The following is a 22,590-nucleotide window of genomic DNA, read 5'->3' on the forward strand; positions in this document are numbered from 1 at the left end:
AATATGGCGGTACCTCAGTGTTTCTCGCGGCGGGGTCCAGGTCCTACATTTGCATTGTTATACACTCCATTTCACCTATTATAATGTAATATCTCTCATGCCCTATGATGGGTCCTACTTATGTCTCCATGACTATTGGAAAACATTACTTTTGTTATTTCTATGTTGCGTGCCCCACCCACCTGCAGTCGCGCACATGCATTTCCTTGCGCACTATTATATTTCGTCAATCTAAATCGTTTGGGATGAAATGGAACCTGAACGTGCATCACTGTGCTGCTGGCGCTTTCCCCAGCAAGCCGCTTGGTTCGCTCAGCATGCAGACCGCCATTTCAGCGTCTGGATCTGCTCCTGCTGCTTCCCTTGCGAGAGCCGGTCCCTCTCGCAGTTCCTCTCCGGAGCATCTGACACTCTGGTGAGTCCTTTTAGTTTTTATGCCAGTATCCAGTAAGATCTATAGTTGAAGACTAGACCGTTCATGTAAATTCGTTTGAATAATCTCTGCTGACTCATGCCTCTTCCTCGTCAGTTTTTTAGCTTGGATCTACTTAATGGCCACCTCTATTCTTCCTCGTCCCAGTCCTTTCTACTTCTGGAATCCTAAAGAAGTACCAGGGATAGTAGATGGGGTGGAGAGAGTGGGGGTGAAGGAGCTGTGTAGGTGTCAGGTGAATACTGCATTCTACCACAATAGTAGTCACTGGTCCGATATGGGGCTTCCCCTGGCAATAGATCAACCTGCTGAGTACCACCCCCACGGGGACTATCTGGTAACAGCCTCACCTCCCTGTCCTCATGGGAAGGGTCTCCCCTATAGAAGCAGTGATGACATCCTGTGATTCGTCACAAGCAGTTTAACCCATTGTAGAAACACTTGTCCCACTCCCCTTTTAACCAACAATGCCCAAATGAATTCCCATCGGACATGTTGAATGCCTTTCTCTAAGTTGATTGCCACCACTGCGAGACGGCTCCGCCGGATCCATGGTGATATTTAGTCTGTGTAAATTCATACGGGTAGCCTTGTCTGGTAGCGAGCCATTCTGGTCTGGGTGGATCGGGGAAGGTAATAACTTCCGCAATCTCTGTGCGAGGTGTTTGGCCAACACTTTAGCCTCAATAATAATGACTGATATTGGCCGATAGGAAGCACAATCTTCCGGTGGTTAGCCTTTTTTGGGGAGGACCACGATATTGACCCGGTGTCCCTGCCACTACGGGACATGACTAGCATAGAGTCTTTTCCTTAAATCCTCAGGGAAACCATTGCGGCCCAGGGACTTAGCCGATTGGAACGACATATTAGCAGCCACCGACTTCTCTGTAATCTCCGACACTAAGGTGGTTTTTCTGAGTGTCAGTATTGGTAGGAATAGTGAGTTTGTCTAGGAGATCTGCGTGTTGCTGTTAAATTTGATCATTGGGTACACCATACAGTTTTGCATAATAGTTTGCAAAGGTCTTGCAGATGTCAGCATCCTCTGTGGCCATCTCGCCAGTAGCCGTTGTGACACCCTACACGTGTCTTGAGGAGAATTCCCTTCTTTCCAAACAGGCAGGTAGTTTTCCGTCCGGCTTTGTCGCCGGTTTTGTATATTCTGGTCTGTGACACCAGATAAACTTCCGGGCAGTGTCTGTTACACTATTATGGTACACATTACAGGTCTGCATCAATTATCTCTGTTTTCTAGAGAAGGGTCGGAAATGAAATCCTGCTCCAACCTTCAGAGGTCTGTCTCCACTTGTAAGAGATTCTCCAATCATTTCTGTTCTTTAGCTGTAAATACTGAAATGGTCTCCCCTCTGAGCACTGCTTTATACCCCTTCCGTAGTATACCAGGGTCATCAACAGAATTTAGCTCAAATTAATCTTTGATTTTGTTCTTCAAATCTCTCTGCCACCTCTGAAGCCCCCAAGGGAAATGGGTTAAATCTCCAGGAGAACTGGCCCCTCGCACGCTGGTAACCTAACCCCAACAGCAACAGGGTGTGATTCGAAATAATACGTGGTAGATACTGTATATCGGCAACCCGAGCAATGTCAATATTTAGCATAACAAAATAACCAAGTCTTGTTAGAGAAAGATGCACACCGGAATGGAATGATTGGCGTTGCTGGTGGGCATGTACTGCCCGCCATATATCAAGTCTAAGGCGTCTGCAAAAGTGTCAAATGTAGTATGCGTGTGAGTCCCACCCATAGAATTGGGGAACCTGTCCACAGCTTTATTGATGACATTGTTGAAATCCCCACCCACAATCCAAAGGACCACCACATGTCCCGCTAACAACCCCTTAAGTTAAAGCAGGAAATCCCTCCCCAGAGGTGGTGATGCATATACATTGAGAAGCCCTAATTCCCTCCCATGAAATACCCCAATCATTATGCCCCTGGCATCTAGTACCACCACTTTAATCTCAAACGGGTCACCCTTCCCTATCAGAATCATGAACCTCCCATCCACCCCTGCCATGGAGCCTCTCGTGAATCCAGCATGAAAGCACCTGTCATAGTTATTTCTCAAGTAGAATTAACAGTTCTTCCCAGCCAGGTGGGTCTCTTAGAGAAATACAAACGTGGGTTTGTGCCCATTATGGTATTTCAGTATTGTACTCTGCTTTATTACAGAGTCCATTTACATTCCAGGACATACACTGAAATGTGTTCTCACTGTCTGTACTCATCAGCCCGTTTTGCCTTATTAAACCAGGACCATGTCTGTACCTTGAAAGAAACAAATCTAAACACCCACGTAGAACATTGTATACGTGCTGATTCCATCTGACAACCCTGTACATCCCAAAACTCCCCCACACCCCATACATCCTATATGTCGGTGTGTCTGTCGCCCAACAATAACTGACTAATCAAATCCCAACGTTTGCAAAGAGCAGAGCAATACAGCAAACTCTCCTAGTGCTACTGCATATCCCCATAATCATCATCCTACCACCCGACAAGCATATATCGTGTCAATCAAGACGCTGCCCCTTGGTATGGATGGCAGCCCTTACCTTGCAGCTTCCACGCCGGGGCATTACACCCATTTTCACAGAGACATCTTTGGATCATTGTCCGTGCCTTTACTCTGGTCCACAGAATTGGCATCCGTGACGGGCAAGGATCTTTCTGTGCCAGTTTTCTCCCGCAGTGACGATCTATCTTGTACCCCGGTCTCAGCTCAAGCTACCCACACGCTTGCTCATGGTTTGCAAAAAACGCCAATCGACCCTCGTGGTACATTTTTAGGTTTGCCGGGTAATACACAGCAACTTGATTTCCATCACCGCTAGTTGCTTCTTCATAGCATCAAACGATTGTCTGGCCTTCTGCACCGCCCGGATGAAATCGCGGTCTATTGCCACCTTAGCTCCACTCCACTGCCTCATACCCTTCCATCGTGCTGCCAGCAGGATTGCGTGGCAATCTTAATAAATAAGGATTTTTGACACCATCACTCTCGGTGGGCCTCCTCCAGGTGGCAGGGTTTTGTCTGGAATCCAGTGAGCTCGTTCAATGGAGAATAAAATTATAAAGACCAATGGGGCCCACTATGTCCTTGAACCAGGACTCCAAGAAAAGTTCTGCCAAGGGGCCCTCTGCCCTTTCTTGAAGGCCCACCACCTGGATGTTGCTCCATTGAGAATGTCCCTCTGCATCCTCCACTTTATCTTCCAGGATCCTAGTACGCCAGACAAACTCCGACATCTGAGTGCAGAAGGTTTTGAGAGCATCTTCGGTGTCCAACACCCTGGTCCCCACTTCGCCTGAGATCTTGTTAAAATCCTGTCACAGTAAGCTGACATCGATCCCAAGAGAATACATTTTGCTCTCCATCGATGTCCTGGAGCCATTTGTAACAGAGGGGGGAAGGCCTAACAACATAGTTTGTGTGCAATATTAAACATAATTTCTTCTAGCTAACATTCAATGTCTGAGAGAATATGTAAACAGTCTTCAAAAAATTAACCACCTGTTAAGAGTATACGAATCGATACAAACAATTGCTTTAATATTACTTTTTCTAATCACAATTTTTATGACAAACGCAACATTATGCGAACATATCAATCATATTTTTAAAGCAAGAGTACATCATTTAACTCTGACAACACAAACATGATCAAACACAGATACATGCTGCAGTATACATATTGTCAGCTGAATTGTACATTTTTAAAAAATCAAATACAAATGAGATATGAGGTGAAGTCACTTGACTTGTTACCTGCGTAATGTCCAGAATAGAGGGTGTACTAACCGCTTCCTGTCTGACCACTGTTGATATTTCCCCCACTGGGATGGTCCCCGCAGGGCAGGCGACGAGGTATAATCCTTCATCTTGCTCTTAAGCTGTGCTTGTGCTGCTTGTCTCTTGTCATCCTTTCAGTGAATTTGGGGCCTTTGCTTTCCCACTGTCCAACAGAACACAGTCTTTTACGGGGCCCCTCAGGGGGCCCAAGTGGCAAGTTTCCAAAGGTAGCCCTCTCCTTCTGCAACCTTGTCAGGGGCATACCCTGGGAGCCAGAGTATTCCTCCCATCGCCTTTTCCGCCCGCTTTCTCTAAAGGTTCCACTCTTGCTGTCATCCCGTGGACCATCAACAGACTGAAGGTTTGGGTAGGTTGTGAATGTGTGGTCCTTACTCAGGGAGCGCTAGGCCGATAGTGTATGGGGGACAGGAGGGACCCACAGCGCTGTGCTAATACCCAACTCCGAGGCCACCCCATCCAATTAACCCACCCGATCTTCTGATGCTGGTCGCTGCTGCTTGTATCCTGCACCTGTCGGGAGGTGTCCAAACTGGTTGCGTTGCATCCCTCACAGCTGCTGGGGTGTCAGCCCATAGAGGACACTGGGACCTCTGTCCGCTGGCCTCCGGCTTTGCTGATAGAACTCCGATGTTCACAGGGGACCACTTCCCTACCACACCGGGCAAAGACCGTGCCTTGCAGTCTCCCTCGATCAACTGACCCTCCACTACTGCACTTCGGTCTGTACCGTGCACACATCGAGGGTCCTCTGAGCCAGCCTCAGCACTTGCTGGTCTCTGCGGCTTCCGAGCCTCAGCTCACCAACCCACGGTGCAGTGTTATAACTACGGTACCACCGGTGGTTTGGGTCCCAAACCTGGATTGCAAGCAGTGGCATGGTGCTGCTATCCAGCAGGCCAATATATTTTGGAACAAATCCTTTGGTTGTTGTTGATCTTCAAGATATTTGTCGGGAGCTCAGGCAATCAGCTACTACCTCATTTCGCTGCACTCTAGCACCTGACTAATCAAATATGTAATTAAAAGAATTGAAACATTTGAAGGAGAACTAATTACTGCGGCCAACCCTTCCAGTAAGGAAGATTCTCGATGTATGACTCTTTGACGATGCTCACACAAAGATTGAACATTACAGCTAAGAGGCATAAATTATCTATTTTTTATCTGATTTTGTATGTTCACGAATCTCTAAGATTTGAGAGACTTTCTGTCTTCCTCTCTTTTGCTCCTCTTTCTTCTCTCCACCACCCTTACCTGTCATCACTATCAGACTTCACACAAGCCACCCGACGTAGACTGGGATTTATCCTCCATGCTGGCAACTCTTCCTGTGTCTAGCTGACCTTTTCACACAACAAGAAGTTAAGAAGCTGGCAACCCTGGCCTACTCTATCTGTTCTCACTTTCAAACTTTAGCTTTCCTACGGCATCAAAGGCCGGTTTTGTGATGTCTCCGTAGTACCCAATTTTCAGAAACCCACAGCTGATCCCAAAAGACAGCCAACTAGTGACCAGTCTCTTTTCTCGTTCACTATTGTCCTTAAACATGTAGTCTTTAATTGCCTCATTGACTACCTGGAGGAAGACCTAATCAGTGACCGCTTCCAGTCTACACTTCACAATAGACACCTCATGGAGACGGTGGTAAACCATCTCTTTAACTCCCTCACAATGGCTCCCCACTGTCTTCTTTCCCTTGGATGTCTCTGCCATCTTTCACATAGTTCATTACACCCACCTTCAGACTCTCATCTTGGCTTTCAAGGCACTGTTCTCGCGTGGGTGGCCTCTCACCTTGTTGATTGATCCTTCTCCATTACTTGAACTCCTCTCGTATGCCACATAGGGGACCAGCAAGGGTCTGTCGTTTCCCCCTCCTATTCACACTTTATACCTCGTAATTTGACTTCTCACATCATCTGATGGATGATGATATTCAAATCTGAGCTCAAGTCTCACATCACTAATTGTCTATCTGCCCCCGGATGGTGCTGTGTTGTCTGATGCTACTCTGAAGTGACCCTTCAAGTGGTTGCCAATACCACACCCATTTCCCTTGGTTTGTAAACATTTCCCAACCGCCTTACCATTTCCAAAGCTCATGATCTGGGAGCTTTCTCTGGCAGCAGCCTGAAACTTCAGCATTTCATCTTTTCCACTGCAAAGGCTGCCAAACGTAACCTGAACATTGGTCAAATCAGCCTGGAGTATTTTGGTAGAGTTAAAGGTGACAGACGTAATTGCTTGTCCAGCCTCCTCATATGTCTAACTTCACTACTCCGTTGCTCCTCTCAACAAGATATTGTACTTTGGTTCCTGTGCCCTTTGCAACCTGCCACGATCCTCACCCACCTTTGTGCACCTCCTTCTTATGGGGACACCTACACATGCAAAAACCACTTCCTTTTCAAATTTCTTCTTCTGCTTAAATCAGTACATGGACTATCTTGCCTCTCTCACCACCACCTGGCTAAATCTGTCCCTTGCTACACATTACTCGCTCCCAAGCTTAGCATCCTTACCATTCCCTATTCATCCTTTACTGCTTCCTCCTTTGCTTCATTACATTCCTGGCACCCCTATATCATCAGAAATTATGGACATTCTAATAGTGACTGGCTTCAATATCTGCCTTTAGAACCACATGGTCACCCAGGAAGACGTTGCAAAGTGTTGTAGTGCTTACTTTCCAACCCCTTTCCATTATCCCCATTCACTGTTACCACTGGATTTGCATACCTGTATATTTATCTTTGCATGCGGTCATTGGTCAAGATGTCCGGTTTAATGTAAAAACGACTTGCTTCTTGGCAAGCACTTTTCATATTCAATAAATAAATACAAATACTACAAAATATAAAAATACAAATCTACACTGTCCTAGGCAAGATAGTTGGAACTGTTGAAGAACATTCCAGGACCGTAATGTAAGGTAAAAAATCCACTGCTGGACATTTCGTTTTTGTGTTTTTATTGAATTTCGAACCTTCTCAGCAGTCCTGAATAAGCACACAATTAATTTTGTGTCTCCATATTGTATTTTTACTTGTGTTTTTTCCATGCAGGTGCTACAAAATATTTTGGAGACTGAACGTGATTACGCTAAAGAACTTCAGTCACTTCTTGCAACATACCTGAGACCTTTACAGTGCAATGAAAAGTAAGATACATGCGCTCCAACTATGAAATATTATTAGTATGGTATTTGGCACATGCACTGTAGTGGGACTATTTCACGATCACTTATCTTATTGAGTGTACCAATTGTTGCTATGAATCCACACTGTATCAATTGTTTGTTCTTTGACTAATGAATTATGCATTTGTGTACTATGCCAGGCTACCACTGTGTAGTAGTCTGATTGTTTAGGCTTGTCCACAAAGTGATGTATTATGCTCCTGCCAGTTTTAGCCACTTCATAATCTGTGGGTGAAGAGTACAAGGGAAAGGGTAAACAATACATCAAAGAAAACTATTGCAGTGTTGTATTTATAGATTATGATGGAATTTGAAGGTGGTATACATAACACCTTACTTCAGCAAAGCATGATGTAGAGCATTTATACATTTAGAATTTGTGGACAACTTGGGGGAGTGTGGGTGTGCTGGTATGAAAGGTTATTTTTTTAATACACTAGCCTACGAAATTCAGAAATTTGAAAAAGATCACGCTTGACCTTTCAGAATACCCTGCATGCAACAGTTTGTTGTGCGTTTTTGTTAGATACTGTATCTTGATTGTATGCTGACCTACTGAGACATGCAAATAATTGCTCTGAAATTTACAACAGGGCAATACATAGTGCAACTTGGGGAATCACGTTTTTATTGGTACCTTAAGTAATATATGCCTATTGCAGGCAACTATTAATACACAGTACACAATAACTATTGGCAAAGAACCAAACATACATATGCAGTATAAAAGAGAGGACCAACATAGGAACAAATACTGTAGTCTATCATCATTCTTTAATAACAATTCAAGAAGTTTCCCCAGTTTCCAAAAGTAGGAGCAACATACCCTCCATGCATCCTTTGGGAGTTGGCTAATAGATACCAATGACATTTAAAGTTTCCTCAGCATTTTTAACAGTAAATTCAGACAACCATTCAATTATGAGAAGTTGGAACGCTAGATTCCCAGTATTTCAATATACATTTTTTAGTGATCAAGCATGGCAAGTTAAAACATCTATATGTTACAATAGGTTCTTTGCCAATATTGCCCAGAAAATATTTAATTTGAGAGACGCTGGAGGAGTGTCCGTAATACCTGCAAGCATATTCACCAAATGAGTCCAAAATAGAACAAAATAGCAACAATTATACAACATATGAAGAAAATCAGGCTGTGATCTCTGGGAAGAATTTAGCAAGATGTGCAGGAGTACAATGGAGTTTATTGATAATTATGTCATTTATATAGCACTTTCACCAAAGCGCTTTATATAGAACATATTTACATACAATATCACCAAACCGAAGTTGGTACTCATTTCCTGACCTTGGAAGGATGGAAGGCTGAGTTGGTCTTGCCGGGATTCGGACTTGCGAGCTGCAGATTGCAGCAGCGAGCATAAGTTAGTGTGTACGATGAGGCAATACAGCTAACACAGAGGAGCTGAAGTTGTGTGTATGGCCTCGAAAGTTCCAACCAATTGAAGATACCAAACCTTTGACCCCATCGAATACTGGAAGCAGCGCTTCTAAAGTAGAGAAAAAGAGCTACACAGTTAAATTGGGGCATTTACAAAATAATCTAAGAGTCCTTCTATTGCAAAGTGCTCCCATATGTGTATTGCAAGGTTTACTTATTTTTGATTAAACTGAGTTTGCTTTGGGTCGTTGAATAGTGTCCTGTTTTATATGAAGTAACTTTCGCTTTTTTCCATTTTGGGAATGTTTGTTAATATGTTGCCATTGTGAATGTTTGTTGGGTGTTCTAGTTACACAAAATATCCATTTTAATTTTTAAACGGTCAAGAAATGTACATTCTTACAATAAAAGCAGCAATTACTTGCCTAATTGCAAATTGACAAATGTTTTATTTGATAAAGTCAACATGTTGATTTTTTTAACAAAATGTATCTTCACATAGCACATAGGTCAAAATCATAACCAGTGCAAATATGATTCTATAGCGGGACCAGGAGGCAGTTATGATGCGTCTCAAGCTTTCAGAAGCAAAACAAACCACACAGGACCATTACTTTTCCAAGAACAACAGAGTGATTTAGGTAATTTCTTCTTTACTTTGACATCTGAACTTTAAGTCACATGATCTGTCTGACCAATTCTGAAGACATCTCATTTCTCTAGCATGGGGTCTGGCATGGATTCACATGCTCATGAATATTCCCCGTCGTCAGGCTGGGAATCCTCGGTAAAGAAAATATCAGTTTCAGTTTTGTTTCTGAACTGTCTTTCTCCTAATGACCAATCACTGGTCTCTGGGTCATAGTGCCCCCAGCCAATGACTGCCCTTACCTAAGCCCGTCCTCTGGCAGCCATCTTCAGATTTCTACCGCACGTTCAAGTGTTGGGAGTCCTCGTGCTATAGCTCTCGAGCTTTTACTGCTTTTTGCGATTTTTTGAAGAGTTTTGCTCCATGTTTCAGTCAATCGAGCCTAATCTCCATCGATCCATCAACCGACTAACGGGGACCCGTTTCTCTGATCTTTCTATGCCCTGCAAGGGTGATTTTTTGTCAAGTTCACTTCTCGGAGGATTCCAGAAGACACTTGGAGGCCTACACCGCGTGGACATGGCCGAAGATAAAGGAGACTTGACACCTCTGTTCAGGATGTGGGCTACGGAACATCTTCCTGGAGGATGGGCACTCCATGTGCCTTTATTGCCTACATTCGGACAACTCGCACGTGGAGGAGGCCTGTGCGTTCTGCAAGGACATGTCCTCCTGCACCTTCCAGGACTGTCACAAGCGGCTTGGCAAGTGGCTGGAGACTAAGAACCTGGTGACAGGTGAGCCCCGGCAATGTACTTCTCCCAAGAGAAAGTCTGAGTGGTCTTCTAAGACCTTTGAGGGCGCTCCGGCGACGGGGGCCCAAAATAAAGCAAAGCACCACTAGTCCGTGGGCACCGGGAGCGTAGTTGGAACGGGCTCCGCAGCAGCTGACGCCATCAACCACGAGCCAACGCTCTGGCTCGGCGAAAAAGAGGAAGTCAGATCATCCGGGTAAGCTTCTGGAGAAGGCCTGATCGAATCCGACGGAGAAAGCCAAGAGGGAGCGAGGCGCTGACCCTCCCCCCACAGTGAAGGCCTCAGACGCGTCCACGGTAGTCCACGGTAGTGAAGCCCCAGGTTCACCAGGCGAAACTGTCTATTGCGGAAGTGGTCGCGTCCCTAGCATAGGCCGCGGATGCTGGTTCCCAGGAGACATCCACCAAGGCGACAGTTTGCCTGCCCATGCGGACAGAATTGTCCTTTGTGCCCATTGTGAAGATTCCCGTGAAGGCAATGCCGACCAACTCCCTGAGACCATCACCTCTGGGCGAGAAGAAGGGGGGGAGGGCGCAGTGGTCCAGCTGGACTTGGAGATCTCTTCCGAGGAGGAGCTTTCAGGCCTGACAACAGTGCCTGAGAAGAAGGGTGTTGAGGCCAGGTCCTAGGAGAAGGACCCCGGCGAGGCAGATGGAGAGAGCGACGAGGAACGCAGGGCGGTGAGGAACAGGACACCACACCACTTCCAACGTTCCCGTTGCAACTGCCTCCACCTCTGACGGACAGGTCAGAGGACATCCTACTAGCTCTGCACACCCTGTGCACGGAGATACTGACAAGGTTGCCCAAGCCTCCGACGAGCGATCCGGCACCTGAACCTTCAGAGGATCCACCAGCTAAGAGGAGACAAGTCCATCCTCCTCCACCGTACCAGCCATCGCTTCCATCCCTTCTGTCGAGGGACGAGACGGATACAGCGACAATGGGTACGGACGACGGCAACGACGATGGAACAGATCTCCCGTCGCTGGTACCCTGGGCTTCTCCCCCCGACGAGTTCGGGTGCTTCCACCCCATGATCTCTAGGGCATCAGAGCTGTTCTAGCTCAACCCTGAGGAAAAGAGGAAGGAGGCATTCCTTTATCTATGACGAGTGGCCAAGAGGAAGACCTTGTTTTCGATCCCACTGTTGGACGACATTTGAGATGAAGGGCTGTCCCTCCTGAAGAAACCATCGTCGGCCCCCGGTGAAGAGAGACCGGTACGAGAAGAAACACTGACTTCCAGACTTTGCAACGAAGTGTCTCAGAGCGCAGCTGTCCCTGGACTCTGTGGTCTCGGCAGGACGGCGAGGGAAAGAAGTTAGACGCCATGGGGCAACGGGTCATCTCACCGGTGGCAACGACCATTAAGGCGGCCAAAGCTCTGGCCCGCTACAACAGGGAGCTGTGGTTTAAAATCGCCCCTCTCCTGGATTTCCTCCTGGACGACAAGAGGGCGGAGGCCCTTGAAATCTTGCAAGAAGGCGAGGTGGCATCGGACCATGCCATCATGATGGCCACGGACATCGCCGACACCGGGTTCCTTCAGATGGGCAACGGCGTGGTTGGCTCAAGGCCACCAAATTCCGTCAGGACCTCCAGACGAGGGTATTGGACATGCCCTTCGACGGGGACAACTTGTTCGGCAAGACGGTGGACGAGTCGCTGCAGGCCATCAAGGCAGACACTGCGACGGCCCGTGCCTTGGGCACACTCCAGCAGTGACGGCCGTCCTTCCAGGCTTCCGGAGGCAAGTCACAGGGTGCCTCCAAAAGATTCGGTGGCAGCTTTTCTTCCTACCGTCAAGCGGCCTGTTCTTCGTCCCAGGAAGCCTACAGGGGCCGCAGCAAGGCCGGAGGAAATTGTCGTTGTTGCCAAGGGGCTCAAGGTGGTACAGCCTCGGTGAAACAGGATCGAACTGGCCGTGAAGCCGGGCCCCCACACGAGCACCCCGGTGGGAGGCTGGCTGGCGAACTTTGTCAGCGTGTGGAAATCCATCTCCACTGACCATTGGGTGCTGGATGCCCTGGCACACGGACACACCCTGGAGTTCCAAAGTAAGTGTCCCCGTTTTTCACCTGTGGCCAGGAAAGAAAAACACTTTCCGCAACTGCCTCTAGAGGTATGAGCGATCCTGAAAAAGGGTGTGATAGAACTCGTCCCAAAGAGGCTCTGGGGCTCTGGAGTATACTCTGGGTACTTCCTCGTCTGAAAGAAGACCGGTGGTTGACGACCCAATCCAGATCTCCCCCGCCTCAACAAATATATAAAGTTCCAGAAGTTCCGGATGGTCACCCTTCAGCATGTGCTGGCACACCTGGAAAAAGGAGATTCCCTGTTGTCGCTGGACTTGGAGGATGCCTATTTCCACATCCCCATCCACAAGGGGCATCGAAAGTTCCTGCGCTTCGTGGTCCAAGGACAACACTATCAATTCAAGGCCCTTCCCTTGGGTTTGAAGTCGGCTCCATGGGTCTTCACCAAGTGCCTGGCTCCAGAGGCGGTGCGGCTGCGCCTGCAGGGGGTCCACGTCTACCCCTATCTGGACGATTTGCTCATCCGAGCGAAGTCAAGGGAACTCGACGTCAAACACACAGCGAGGACTGTCCGTCTGCTCACGGAACTGGGTTTCTCGATAAACTATGCAAAGTCCTGCTTGGTGCCATCACAGGACGCTCGGTTCCTGGGGTCCAGGCTCAACACAGTGGCACACCTGGCCTCACCGGAGGACAGGATAAAAGCCATCCTGTGCAAGTTACAACAGCTGTTGACCATGGAAGTGGTCAGGGTGAGGGCCATCAAGTCCCTACTCGGCATGATGTCGTCATGCTTCTAGCTCGTGCGGCTGTGCAGGCTGTGGATGCGGCCGCTGCAGGAGTTCCTCGATGCCGGTTGGATACAACTGTTGGGAAGCTTCGCAGACAAGATCACCCTCAACAAGACATTCCGTCAAGCGATTCGGTGGTGGGGCGTCTGCGCGCATCTAGCGGCGGGCACAGACTTTCAGACCCCAGCACATCAGTAGACGGTGACGACGGATGCCTCCCTGGAGGATGGGGCGCGCACACTGGAGATCTCCACGCAAGTGGCCTTTGGCTACCGGAGGAGAAGTCATTGCACATCAACGTTCTGGAACTCCGGGCCGTGTTTGGGGCCCTGAGATCATTCCTACCGCCCCACCACGTTGTTCTACATTCGGAAGCAGGGGGGGCACCAGATCCCCAGCCCTAAGGAAGCGCAGGATCTCTGGCACTGGGCCGTCGCCCAGGGGATGTGCCTGGTACCCATTCATCTAGCAGGAGTGAAGAACACTGTCGCCGACTCACTCAGCAGGGAGCTGCGCTCTTGTCACGAGTGGGAGCTCCGGCAGGATCAAATGGATCTACTGTTTTGACAATGGCGCAATCCCCAGATCAACCTTTTTGCGACGGCGAGTAACACCAAGTGCCGGAGATTCGCCAGCAGGTTTCCCCACCCATGGAGCATGGGGGATGCGTTCTCCTTCCCTTGGGACGGCCTGTTCCTCTATGCGTTAACTCCGTTGCCACTACTGCTGTGACTCATTGGTCAACGCAGACGGCCCCGGTGCAGAATGATCCTCGTCGCACCAGCGTGCCCGAGGCAGATATGGTTCCCGGACCTTCTGGACATGTCAGCGTCCCCTCCAGTCAAGCGTCCGGCTGACGGAGATCTTCTCGCCAGGGAAGGAGGCACGATTCTGCATCACGACCCAGGGTCGCTGAGTCTGCAGGCCTGACTCTTGCAGCACTAGAGTTCGGAGAGTACGAGATCCCGGCAGACTGCAAGGAAGTACTTGCCAAGGCCGGCTCTTAAGTGCTACGGACATAAATGGAAGAGGTTCGTCGTCTGGTGCCATGCACAAAAGATAAACCCTCTAAGGATTACGGCCCCTCAAGTGCTGCTGTACTTGCTGTCGCTGGCCAAGGCGGGGCTGGCACACGCCTCCATCAAAATTCGTCTGGCGGCTATCTCCCGCTATACCAGAGCTCCGGGGCGATAGTCGCTGTGGTCTCATCGCCTGGTTAAGGAGTTCATGAAAGGACTTTTCCGCTCGTTCCCGCCGGTGAAGGCTCTGGCCCTGGCGTGGGAGCTCAATGTAGTACTGGCTAGGCTCATGGGTCCACCGGTCGAGCCTTTGCATTCGGCACCTCTGAAATTCCTATCGTGGAGGACAGCATTTCTTGTGGCCATCACCTCCACACGATGAGTGGGAGAGATCCCGGCCCTCTCCTGTAAGCTTCCGTACTTGACATTCCACGAGACGAGGGTCGAGCTGAGGATGCACCCCTCCTTCATGCCCAAGGTGCAGTTGGGCTTCCATCTCAACGAGCCCTTGGTGTTTCTTCCAGTCGCCTTCGTCGCCGGATGAGAGGACTTTGCACTCGCTGGACGTGGCTAGAGCGCTGAAGTTCTACGTGGACCGCACAAAGAGCTTTCGGAAGACATCACAGCTGTTTGTGAACTTCGGCCCTGTGAACCAAGGGAAGGCCCTCTCCACGGCTTCCATTTCCAGGTGGCTCTTCGGCTGCATCACCCATTGTCATTGGTTGGCAAACCGACCGTTGCCTGGCCGTCCGAGAGCCCATTCGACCAGATCGATCGCTGCAACTACGGCGTTCCTGTCTGGTGTGCCCCTGCTGGATATCTGCAGGGCTGCTACGTGGAGGTCGACACACCCCTTCATGAGATGTTACTGCATCGACCGGGATTCCAGGGAGTACAGTCGGCCAAGCAGTGCTGCACAACCTGTTCGCTTGAAGGTGAGCCTGGTGAGGAGGTAAGAGATGCTTAATGCTGAGATGTTGAAATGCTTAATGTTGAGCCTTGCCACCTTTCGTGGTTGTGCATGTGTGTACTGCTATGTATTCTTTATTCATGAGCATGTGAATCAATGCCAGACCCCATGCTGGAGAAGGAACAAGTTACTTACCTGTAACTGTTGTTCTGCAGCATGGGTCTGTCATGGATTCACATGCAAACCCTCCCGCCTACCCCTCTGCGGCTCTTCTTTTGGTCCTACTGCCACTTTACGTGCTACCAAATCTAAAGATGGCTGCCAGAGGAGTGGCTTAGGTAGAGGGCTGTGATTGGCTGGGGGCAGTATGAACCAGAAACCAGTGATTGGTTATTAGGAGAAAGACAGTTCAGAAACAAAACTGAAACTGATGTATTCTTTACCGAGGATTCCCAGCCTGACGACGGGGAATATTCATGAGCATGTGAATCCATGCCAGACCCCATGCTGGAGAAATGAGATGTCTTCAGAATTGGTCAGACAGATCATGTGATTTAAAGTTCAGATGTCAAAGTAAAGAAGAAATTACCTAAAACACTCTGTTGTTCTCGGAATCCCTGCCAGACCCATGCTGGGGAAACAACAGCTACAGGTAAGTAACTTGTTTCTTCCTGTCCATTTCACGTATGCTTTCTTTGCTGCTCTTTCAGCAGATAAGGCATGATATCTATCTCCCCTAAATGATCAAAGAAATTTGTATGTGTTTTTTTTTTGTTTTGTCATCTTTATTTATTGATTTCAAACAGATTCATACATGGAAGAATAATAATACAAGAAGAGTAGAACAATACAATCTTTAAACCTCCCCATATATCTCAACTACATCAATCATATCTCAAAAGATATATCTTAAAAATAAATTGCAAAAACAATTAAACCAGTAACTAAATGAAAATTAAATGTATACATTGAGTTAATAAGTTTCATTGTAAAAACAACATATTCACATCAAATGTTGCTACTTCCCTTGACATATAGACAAGAAGACAGGACCAGAAGACACAACTAACACAAACACACAAATTATAAATCTACAAATAACACTATTCATCCAACTAAATTGCTTCATACATCACGTTCTCCATCTTGCTCCTCACTACCATACAAATCAATGAAAGGTTTCCAAAAGGACCAATAGTTTCCCTCTTTACCCTGCTTCTTAAACATAACTAAATCAGATTCAGACAACACAATCCCATCATTAACCCAGTCCTCTACTGTTGGTTTTTGTCTGGATTTCCACACCTTCATAATCTGTTTTACTACTATTACTAATATTTTATCTATCCAATGTCCATACAAATGAGCCTTCAAACAACGGCCACTTTTTGCCAATAACAAAACCTGAAAAGGCTTTCTTGGAAACGAAATCGACAAAGTGATATCCAACCTATCTAACACCTCACTCCAAAAAGTCAACACTCTCGAACATTGCCAGAACATGTGAATCAATGTCCCCTTCTCCTTCCCACATCCCCAACAAAAATCTTCAGTAATTTGTCCCAAATCACACATTCGCACTGTTAGGAAGAATTCTCTGTTTAGGCTGAATTTCCTAACCTACTGAGTCCCCCAGCAGCTTTGCTGGATTTTTTGGGGTTTATTTTTTTCTCCTGCCAAGAGTGAGACTCTTTTACCCTCACTCTTGGACATGACTTGAGAGTGTTTGTGACTTGCTATGTGCTTATGAGCTAGGGGGTAATTTTCCCCATAGGCCATCATTGGTTTTTGAATTTGTGTTACACAGCACCCTCAGTGCAGTAGCACAGGGGTGTCCTAGAGACCCCCAAACATAGACTCCACACCCTGGGACTGACTACTGTCTCCCTGGGTCTGTAAAGTTGCCATTGACTTTACTAGTCTTAATTTAGGAACTTAACCAGTACAAACCATCTTACTGTGGAAGTACTGGTAGGAGCAATTAGATTGCCCCTGGGTCTGTTGTCGAGGGGGTACTGTCCCGTCCCCCCTCGCCGAGTTCTGGCTGGTGGCAGTGGATACCACGGAAATATTCCACCGGAATATTTCCCAATGGGATTTCCCATTGTTTCTGATGCACCACTTTTTGGTGCAATGTTAAAGATACCGCCGGTTTATTTATTTTATATAAATTCACTGGTTGGGATTTTTTGCCGGAACTCGCCGCCAAAATGGCGTCTAGGTTCACTTCAGTAACCCTGAACCCGAGTCGAGCCTTTGTTCCACTTTTGGCGGGCTTCTGCACAGAAGCCCTCCAAAGTGGTGCCATTCTGTCTGGGTACCACAGGGGGTGTGGGAGGGGGTTTAGGCACCCTGGACTGAGTTGCCTTGCCAACTCATGTCGCACTCTAGTGTGATTGGCCCAAGTGGTGAGCCACCCCGCTCACCACTTAGCATGTTTGAGTGACAGCTAGGCTGTATGAATGGGGGTTTGCTGCATAAAAGCAGGGTTTTTGGGACTGGTTCTTCAGAAGTCGCCACAGGACCTAAGAAGCCGAAGAGGGAGAAGCCGAGCCGACCTGCCAAGACGACACCACCGGTGAAGCCCTGCAGAACCGTCTCACCACTTTTCCCGACGACAGAGGAGATCTCCCGCCGGAGAGTCTTCTTCCCTTAACTGGTGGGGACAACCAGTTGCTGCCTTCTTTTCGCCGTCCCGAAGCATCTCGTGGCCGCCTTGCCTGTGCCAAGCACCCTGGCAACCGGGATACCACTTTTTACCTCAACCGCGAAAGAGGGGAAAGATCCTTTGTGACCGGAAAACTCCACGGCTGGCCTCATCCCTGGTAGTGCAACGACCTGCAGCTTTCCTCTACGTCGAGATCACCTCTTCCTCGGGACGACGCCGCAACTTGCACCCACTACCAGGAACGACTACCACCGCTGGAGGAATCTTTCCACTTTTAAAGGTACTGTGTTCCGCCCGGCCTCTCTTGCCACCGATTGTACGGGGTAGATTTAGCCCTCGGCTCTCGAACCTGGTTAGGTCTGGGACACCCTAACTAAACTTTTCAGGACCGTAGTAAAACCTTTTTTGCTCACCTGCAAAGACTTGTGACATTGTGTGATCTTGGGCACATTTTTCGCCTGGCTCCCTCTAAAGCGGGCCCCGAACTAATTCTCCTTGTTCCACCATTGACTGTCTTTGCTAACCTTATGTGAAAAGTGTTTTACCTCACTGCTCTCTTTATTTCTGCCTTTTCCCTCCCTTTTGGTAATACTTGTTGGAGTACCATCTAACGTTAAGCGCTCATCTCTGGTTGGAAATAAGTGGGGTTAACTTAGAATTGTCCAACAAATGATTAGGGATGTACATATGAGTAATAGTAACTGTGTTTGACTTTCTTACCTTTTCTAATGTGCTAGTGTAATTTATGAGTGTACCTTTAATAAATAAGTTTATACTTTTACACCTAGCTCTGGTCAGTGTTTGCTTGTGCTACTGTGCCTCTGTACCTATTGTGTATCCTCTGTATACTGCCTAACTCTTCTTGAGGGAAGTGTGACTGCTCAGCCACAGCTACCACAGTGAATCTGTGCGGTGTAGACTGCTACCAAGTGGGTTTACTGCCAACACCTGTAGTCTTAAATCTTTTGCAGTGGTCCCAGAGGGAACTGCACAGGTTTCTGCCTAACACTGGTGTACAGCGGTGGGATCTGTATTGAGTATACACTTTAGAGTACTTTTGAGATACCTTAGTGCAACTAACCACAAAGCTTAAGCACAAGAAAGAAAAAGTCATTTTTAACCTGTCTACTATGGAAAGTTTTATAGTCAAGAGTCCCTTGCTACAAAAACTGCTGATTGTCTAAGACTTCTCTGTAAGCATAAGAATCTCATGACTAAAGGAAAGAAAATAGAGCTAATAGAAAGGTTGTTAGAAAACCAAAGTCTGGAGGATGGTCCAGAGGAACCTATCACTCCAGCAAATGTAGAAAGCAGCAATGATCTTGATATGGCACAAAGTATTGATGATCTTGGGTCAGAACCAGAAGAGGAGGATGAAACTGTTGTAGATAGTCCCTCTAGGCCTCTGTCTGCTCTACCAGCTGTACCTACTGGACCTTTGCCAGGTCCCACATTTAGCCCTCAATACTTTGAACTAGAGAAAATGAAACTTGAATTAGAGTACAAGAAACTTAATGCTCAAACTGACAAAGAACTAAGGCTAAGGGAAATGGAGCTCAAGTATGAGCTAGAAATGAAGAAATTGTCTGTTGAGAATGCTTCTCTCTCTGGCTCCTCTAGAAGTTCCAGTCCTAAAAGACCCCGGATGTCTAAGGAATTGATTGGTATGTATGAGCCTAAGTTGGATGTGTTGGATTGGTTGTCTAGGTTTGAGTATAATCATGGGCTCCAGAACATCACAGGTAATGAGTTACTCACCTGGTTGTTCTCCAGGCTTCCCCCTGTTGCAACTGATGTGGTAATGGAGTTGGGGGAGGAGGATAGGAAAGAGTATGAATGTGTGAAACTAGCTTTGATAGCTAGGTTTGGGAAGACCCCTTCCCAGTATCTTAAGAGGTTTAGGAGCCTCAAAAAGCATGATGGTACCCCTTGGGCTACCTGGGTGTGTGAAGGGTTGAAAAACTTAAAGGGATGGATTAAGGGTTACAAGGTGAACACTTATGAAGGAATGAGAAATCTGGTAATGATGGAGTCAATTTATGATGCCTGCTCTCCTGAGCTCAGACAGGACTTGGCTGATTCACAGGAATTAGATCCTAGGAAACTAGCTAAGGCTGCTGACTTGTGGGTTGCCAACAGGGATACTCACAAGGATTCTGGGGTAACTCAGAAGAAGGATGAGGGAAGACAGCCTAAGAAAGACTCCAAAGAGAATTCTATTAATCCTAATTCCAAAGAGGGCCCCAAACAAAACCATAAGGGTAAGCCACCTGGGAAACCACAGCAGAGTAGTATACCTTCCGGTGCTAAACCAGAAGGAGGTCAGAACAAGCCTCCATTCCAAAGGGTCTTTGGGGCCTGTTATGTTTGTAAGGCTACTCACCATGTGAAAGGAGATCCCAGATGTAAGGGTAAACCTTCAGGGGTCCAACTTGTCTCCTTAGCCTTCGCTCCAGAGGAGGAAGTCACTATGGCAAGTTTAAACTTTCTACTACTGGCTGATGAACCCACTGGAGTCTCCGCCAGTGTTTCTTTAGTCTCTCTGGGGTTGTGGGAACAGGAGAATTTAGATGTATATAATTCTATCCCAGATAATACTAAAGAGTATTAGAAGGACAGTGTCCACGTGAATGGTCAGGAGACTCCTGCCATCAGGGACACTGGGGCCAGCATAACTGTGGTGGATGAATCATTTTTCAAGGTAGAGGATGTTGCTAAGGCACCCAAATGCCTCACCAAGTTAGCTGGAGGGCCTGTGCAGATGTGTCCCCAGTTACCAGTTCTCATCCAGTGTAATGATATGGCTGTGAAGATACCTGTCAGTATACAATGTGAAGTGCCAGGAAGAGTTCTGCTAGGAAATGACCTGAAAGCTCTGGGAGTTGTGTCACATACCCCCAGACCTCCTAGTAAAAGCTTACAGGAGCTCACCAAATCTGCAAGAGAGAAAACCCTGCGAGGTTTATCTCAGGAGATGATGACAGAAATCACTTCTCTCCAACTGGAACAACTTACTGCAGTAACTACCAGATCAGGAGCAAAGGGGCAACCCAAGACTCCTAGGAAAAAGCCTACAGCAAGCACCCCAGTGCTTCCAACGAGGACTTCCCCGAGGTTGTCCAAAGTTACACCTGTAACTCCACCTCCAGCTGAGGCTGAGAGGGAGGTACAACCCTGTTTGGTTGAACTAGACTCTGAAGAAGAGCTAGTAGGAGGCCCAGAACTTATTGGAGACCTGGACCCGGCTGACCATCCTGAGCTGCAGTCTTTACTGGCAGAAGGTGGACCCAGCAGGACAGCTTTCCGTAAGGGACAAAGAGAATGTCCAACTCTGGAGGGTCTCCGCCAGCAGGAAGCTTCTCAGGCTGATGGGCAAGAGCCTGGGAAGTATAGGTTACACTGGGAAGATGGCCTCTTCTACAGTGAACCAACCGAATCTGAACCTGGAGCATACCAACGCCTGGTAGTGCCCCAAGAGAACAGACAACAGTTCTTGCAACTAGTCCACGAGATTCCTTTGGCTGGTCACTTGAGTTTCAAGAAGACCAAGGAAAGGCTCTCTCTCTACTTCTATTGGCCAAAAATGGGGGCTGAAGTAGATAGGTATTGCAGGAGCTGCCATACCTGCCAGACTTCTGGTAAGGTTGGTTCCAAGAATGTGGCACCTTTAGTGCCTCTCCCAGTCGTGGGAGTCCCATTTGAGAGGGTAGGGATTGACATTGTTGGTCCCCTTGATCCCCCAACCTCCTCAGGCAACAGGTTTATCCTTGTTGTAGTAGACCATGCTACTAGGTACCCTGAGGCAATTCCTATGAGGACTGTTACAGCTCAGGCTGTGGCTAAGGCCCTCCTTGGTATCTTTACCAGGGTTGGGTTTCCTAAGGAGGTGATCTCTGACAGGGGGACATATTTTATATCCAACAACATGAAAGCCATGTGGAAAACCTTCGGAGTCACCTACAAGTTCTCAACCGCCTACCACCCTCAGACAAACGGGTTGGTAGAAAGATTTAACAGAACCATGAAGAGCATGATAGGTGCCTTATAAGAACCCCTTAAGAAGAAGTGGGACCTTCTACTGCCATGCCTTCTATCTGCTTATAGGGAAGTCCCTCAGGAGGGAGTGGGTTATTCTCCCTTTGAACTTCTCTATGGCCATCCCGTCAGAGGCCCCTTTGCCCTGATTAAGGAGGGGTTGGAGAGTGCTCCTTCCCCCAAGCCAGTCAGAGTGACTGACTATGTGATAGGTCTCCGAAGGAGAATGTCACACATGATGGCAGAAGCAAGTGACAACTTGAAAGCTGGCCAAGCTCTGATCAAACATTGGCATGATCAGAAGGCTAACATGGTTGAGTTTACTCAAGACCAGCTAGTTCTAGTTATGCTCCCAACAAGGCAGAGGGCCTTGCAAGACAAATGGATGGGACCCTTCAAGGTTGTGGGAAAACTTGGAGAGGTCAACTATCTGGTGGATCTGGGCAAACCCAGGGAAGCTCCCAGAGTCTTCCACACCAACCGCCTCAAAGCCTATGTCTCTAGACCAGAAGTAGGAGCATTGCTTCTAGCTTCATCGGAAGAGGAGGAGGAGGAGTGACGCTCTACCTGACCTCCTGAGAGGCTTACCTTTGGACGAAAAGGTTGAAGGAGTTAATCTCTCTTCAGATCTGACCCCTGAGCAACAGGAGGAGTGCAAAGCTATGTTAAATCAGTTTGCCCCCCTGTTCTCATTTTCACCAGGCTTGACCCCTTGGGGACAGCATGAGATACTCACTGGTGACTGTCTGCCAGTCAAAAGCAGGGGATATAGAATGTCAGAACATGTCAGAACCCACATCAAAGGAGAGGTCAAGAAGATGCTTGATCTCGGGGTAATAGAGCCCTCTA

At 47.7% G+C, this 22,590-nt stretch overlaps 1 protein-coding gene across 4 annotated transcripts in view; it reads left to right on the forward strand.

Annotated features, from left to right (window-relative positions):
* Nucleotides 1-22,590, forward strand: part of ARHGEF6 (Rac/Cdc42 guanine nucleotide exchange factor 6) — a 3,277,165-nt gene that overhangs the window by 1,197,634 nt on the left and 2,056,941 nt on the right. For all 4 annotated transcript variants that reach the window (XM_069612789.1, XM_069612790.1, XM_069612791.1 and 1 more), the window contains one exon: nucleotides 7,340-7,434. In XM_069612789.1, the coding sequence (XP_069468890.1) occupies nucleotides 7,340-7,434 (95 nt within the window). The remainder of the gene's footprint in view (nucleotides 1-7,339; nucleotides 7,435-22,590) is intronic.

Source organism: Ambystoma mexicanum, chromosome 5p, assembly GCF_040938575.1.
Source record: "Ambystoma mexicanum isolate Mex_15411 chromosome 5p, UKY_AmexF1_1, whole genome shotgun sequence".
NCBI classification, from domain to species: Eukaryota; Metazoa; Chordata; class Amphibia; order Caudata; family Ambystomatidae; genus Ambystoma; species Ambystoma mexicanum.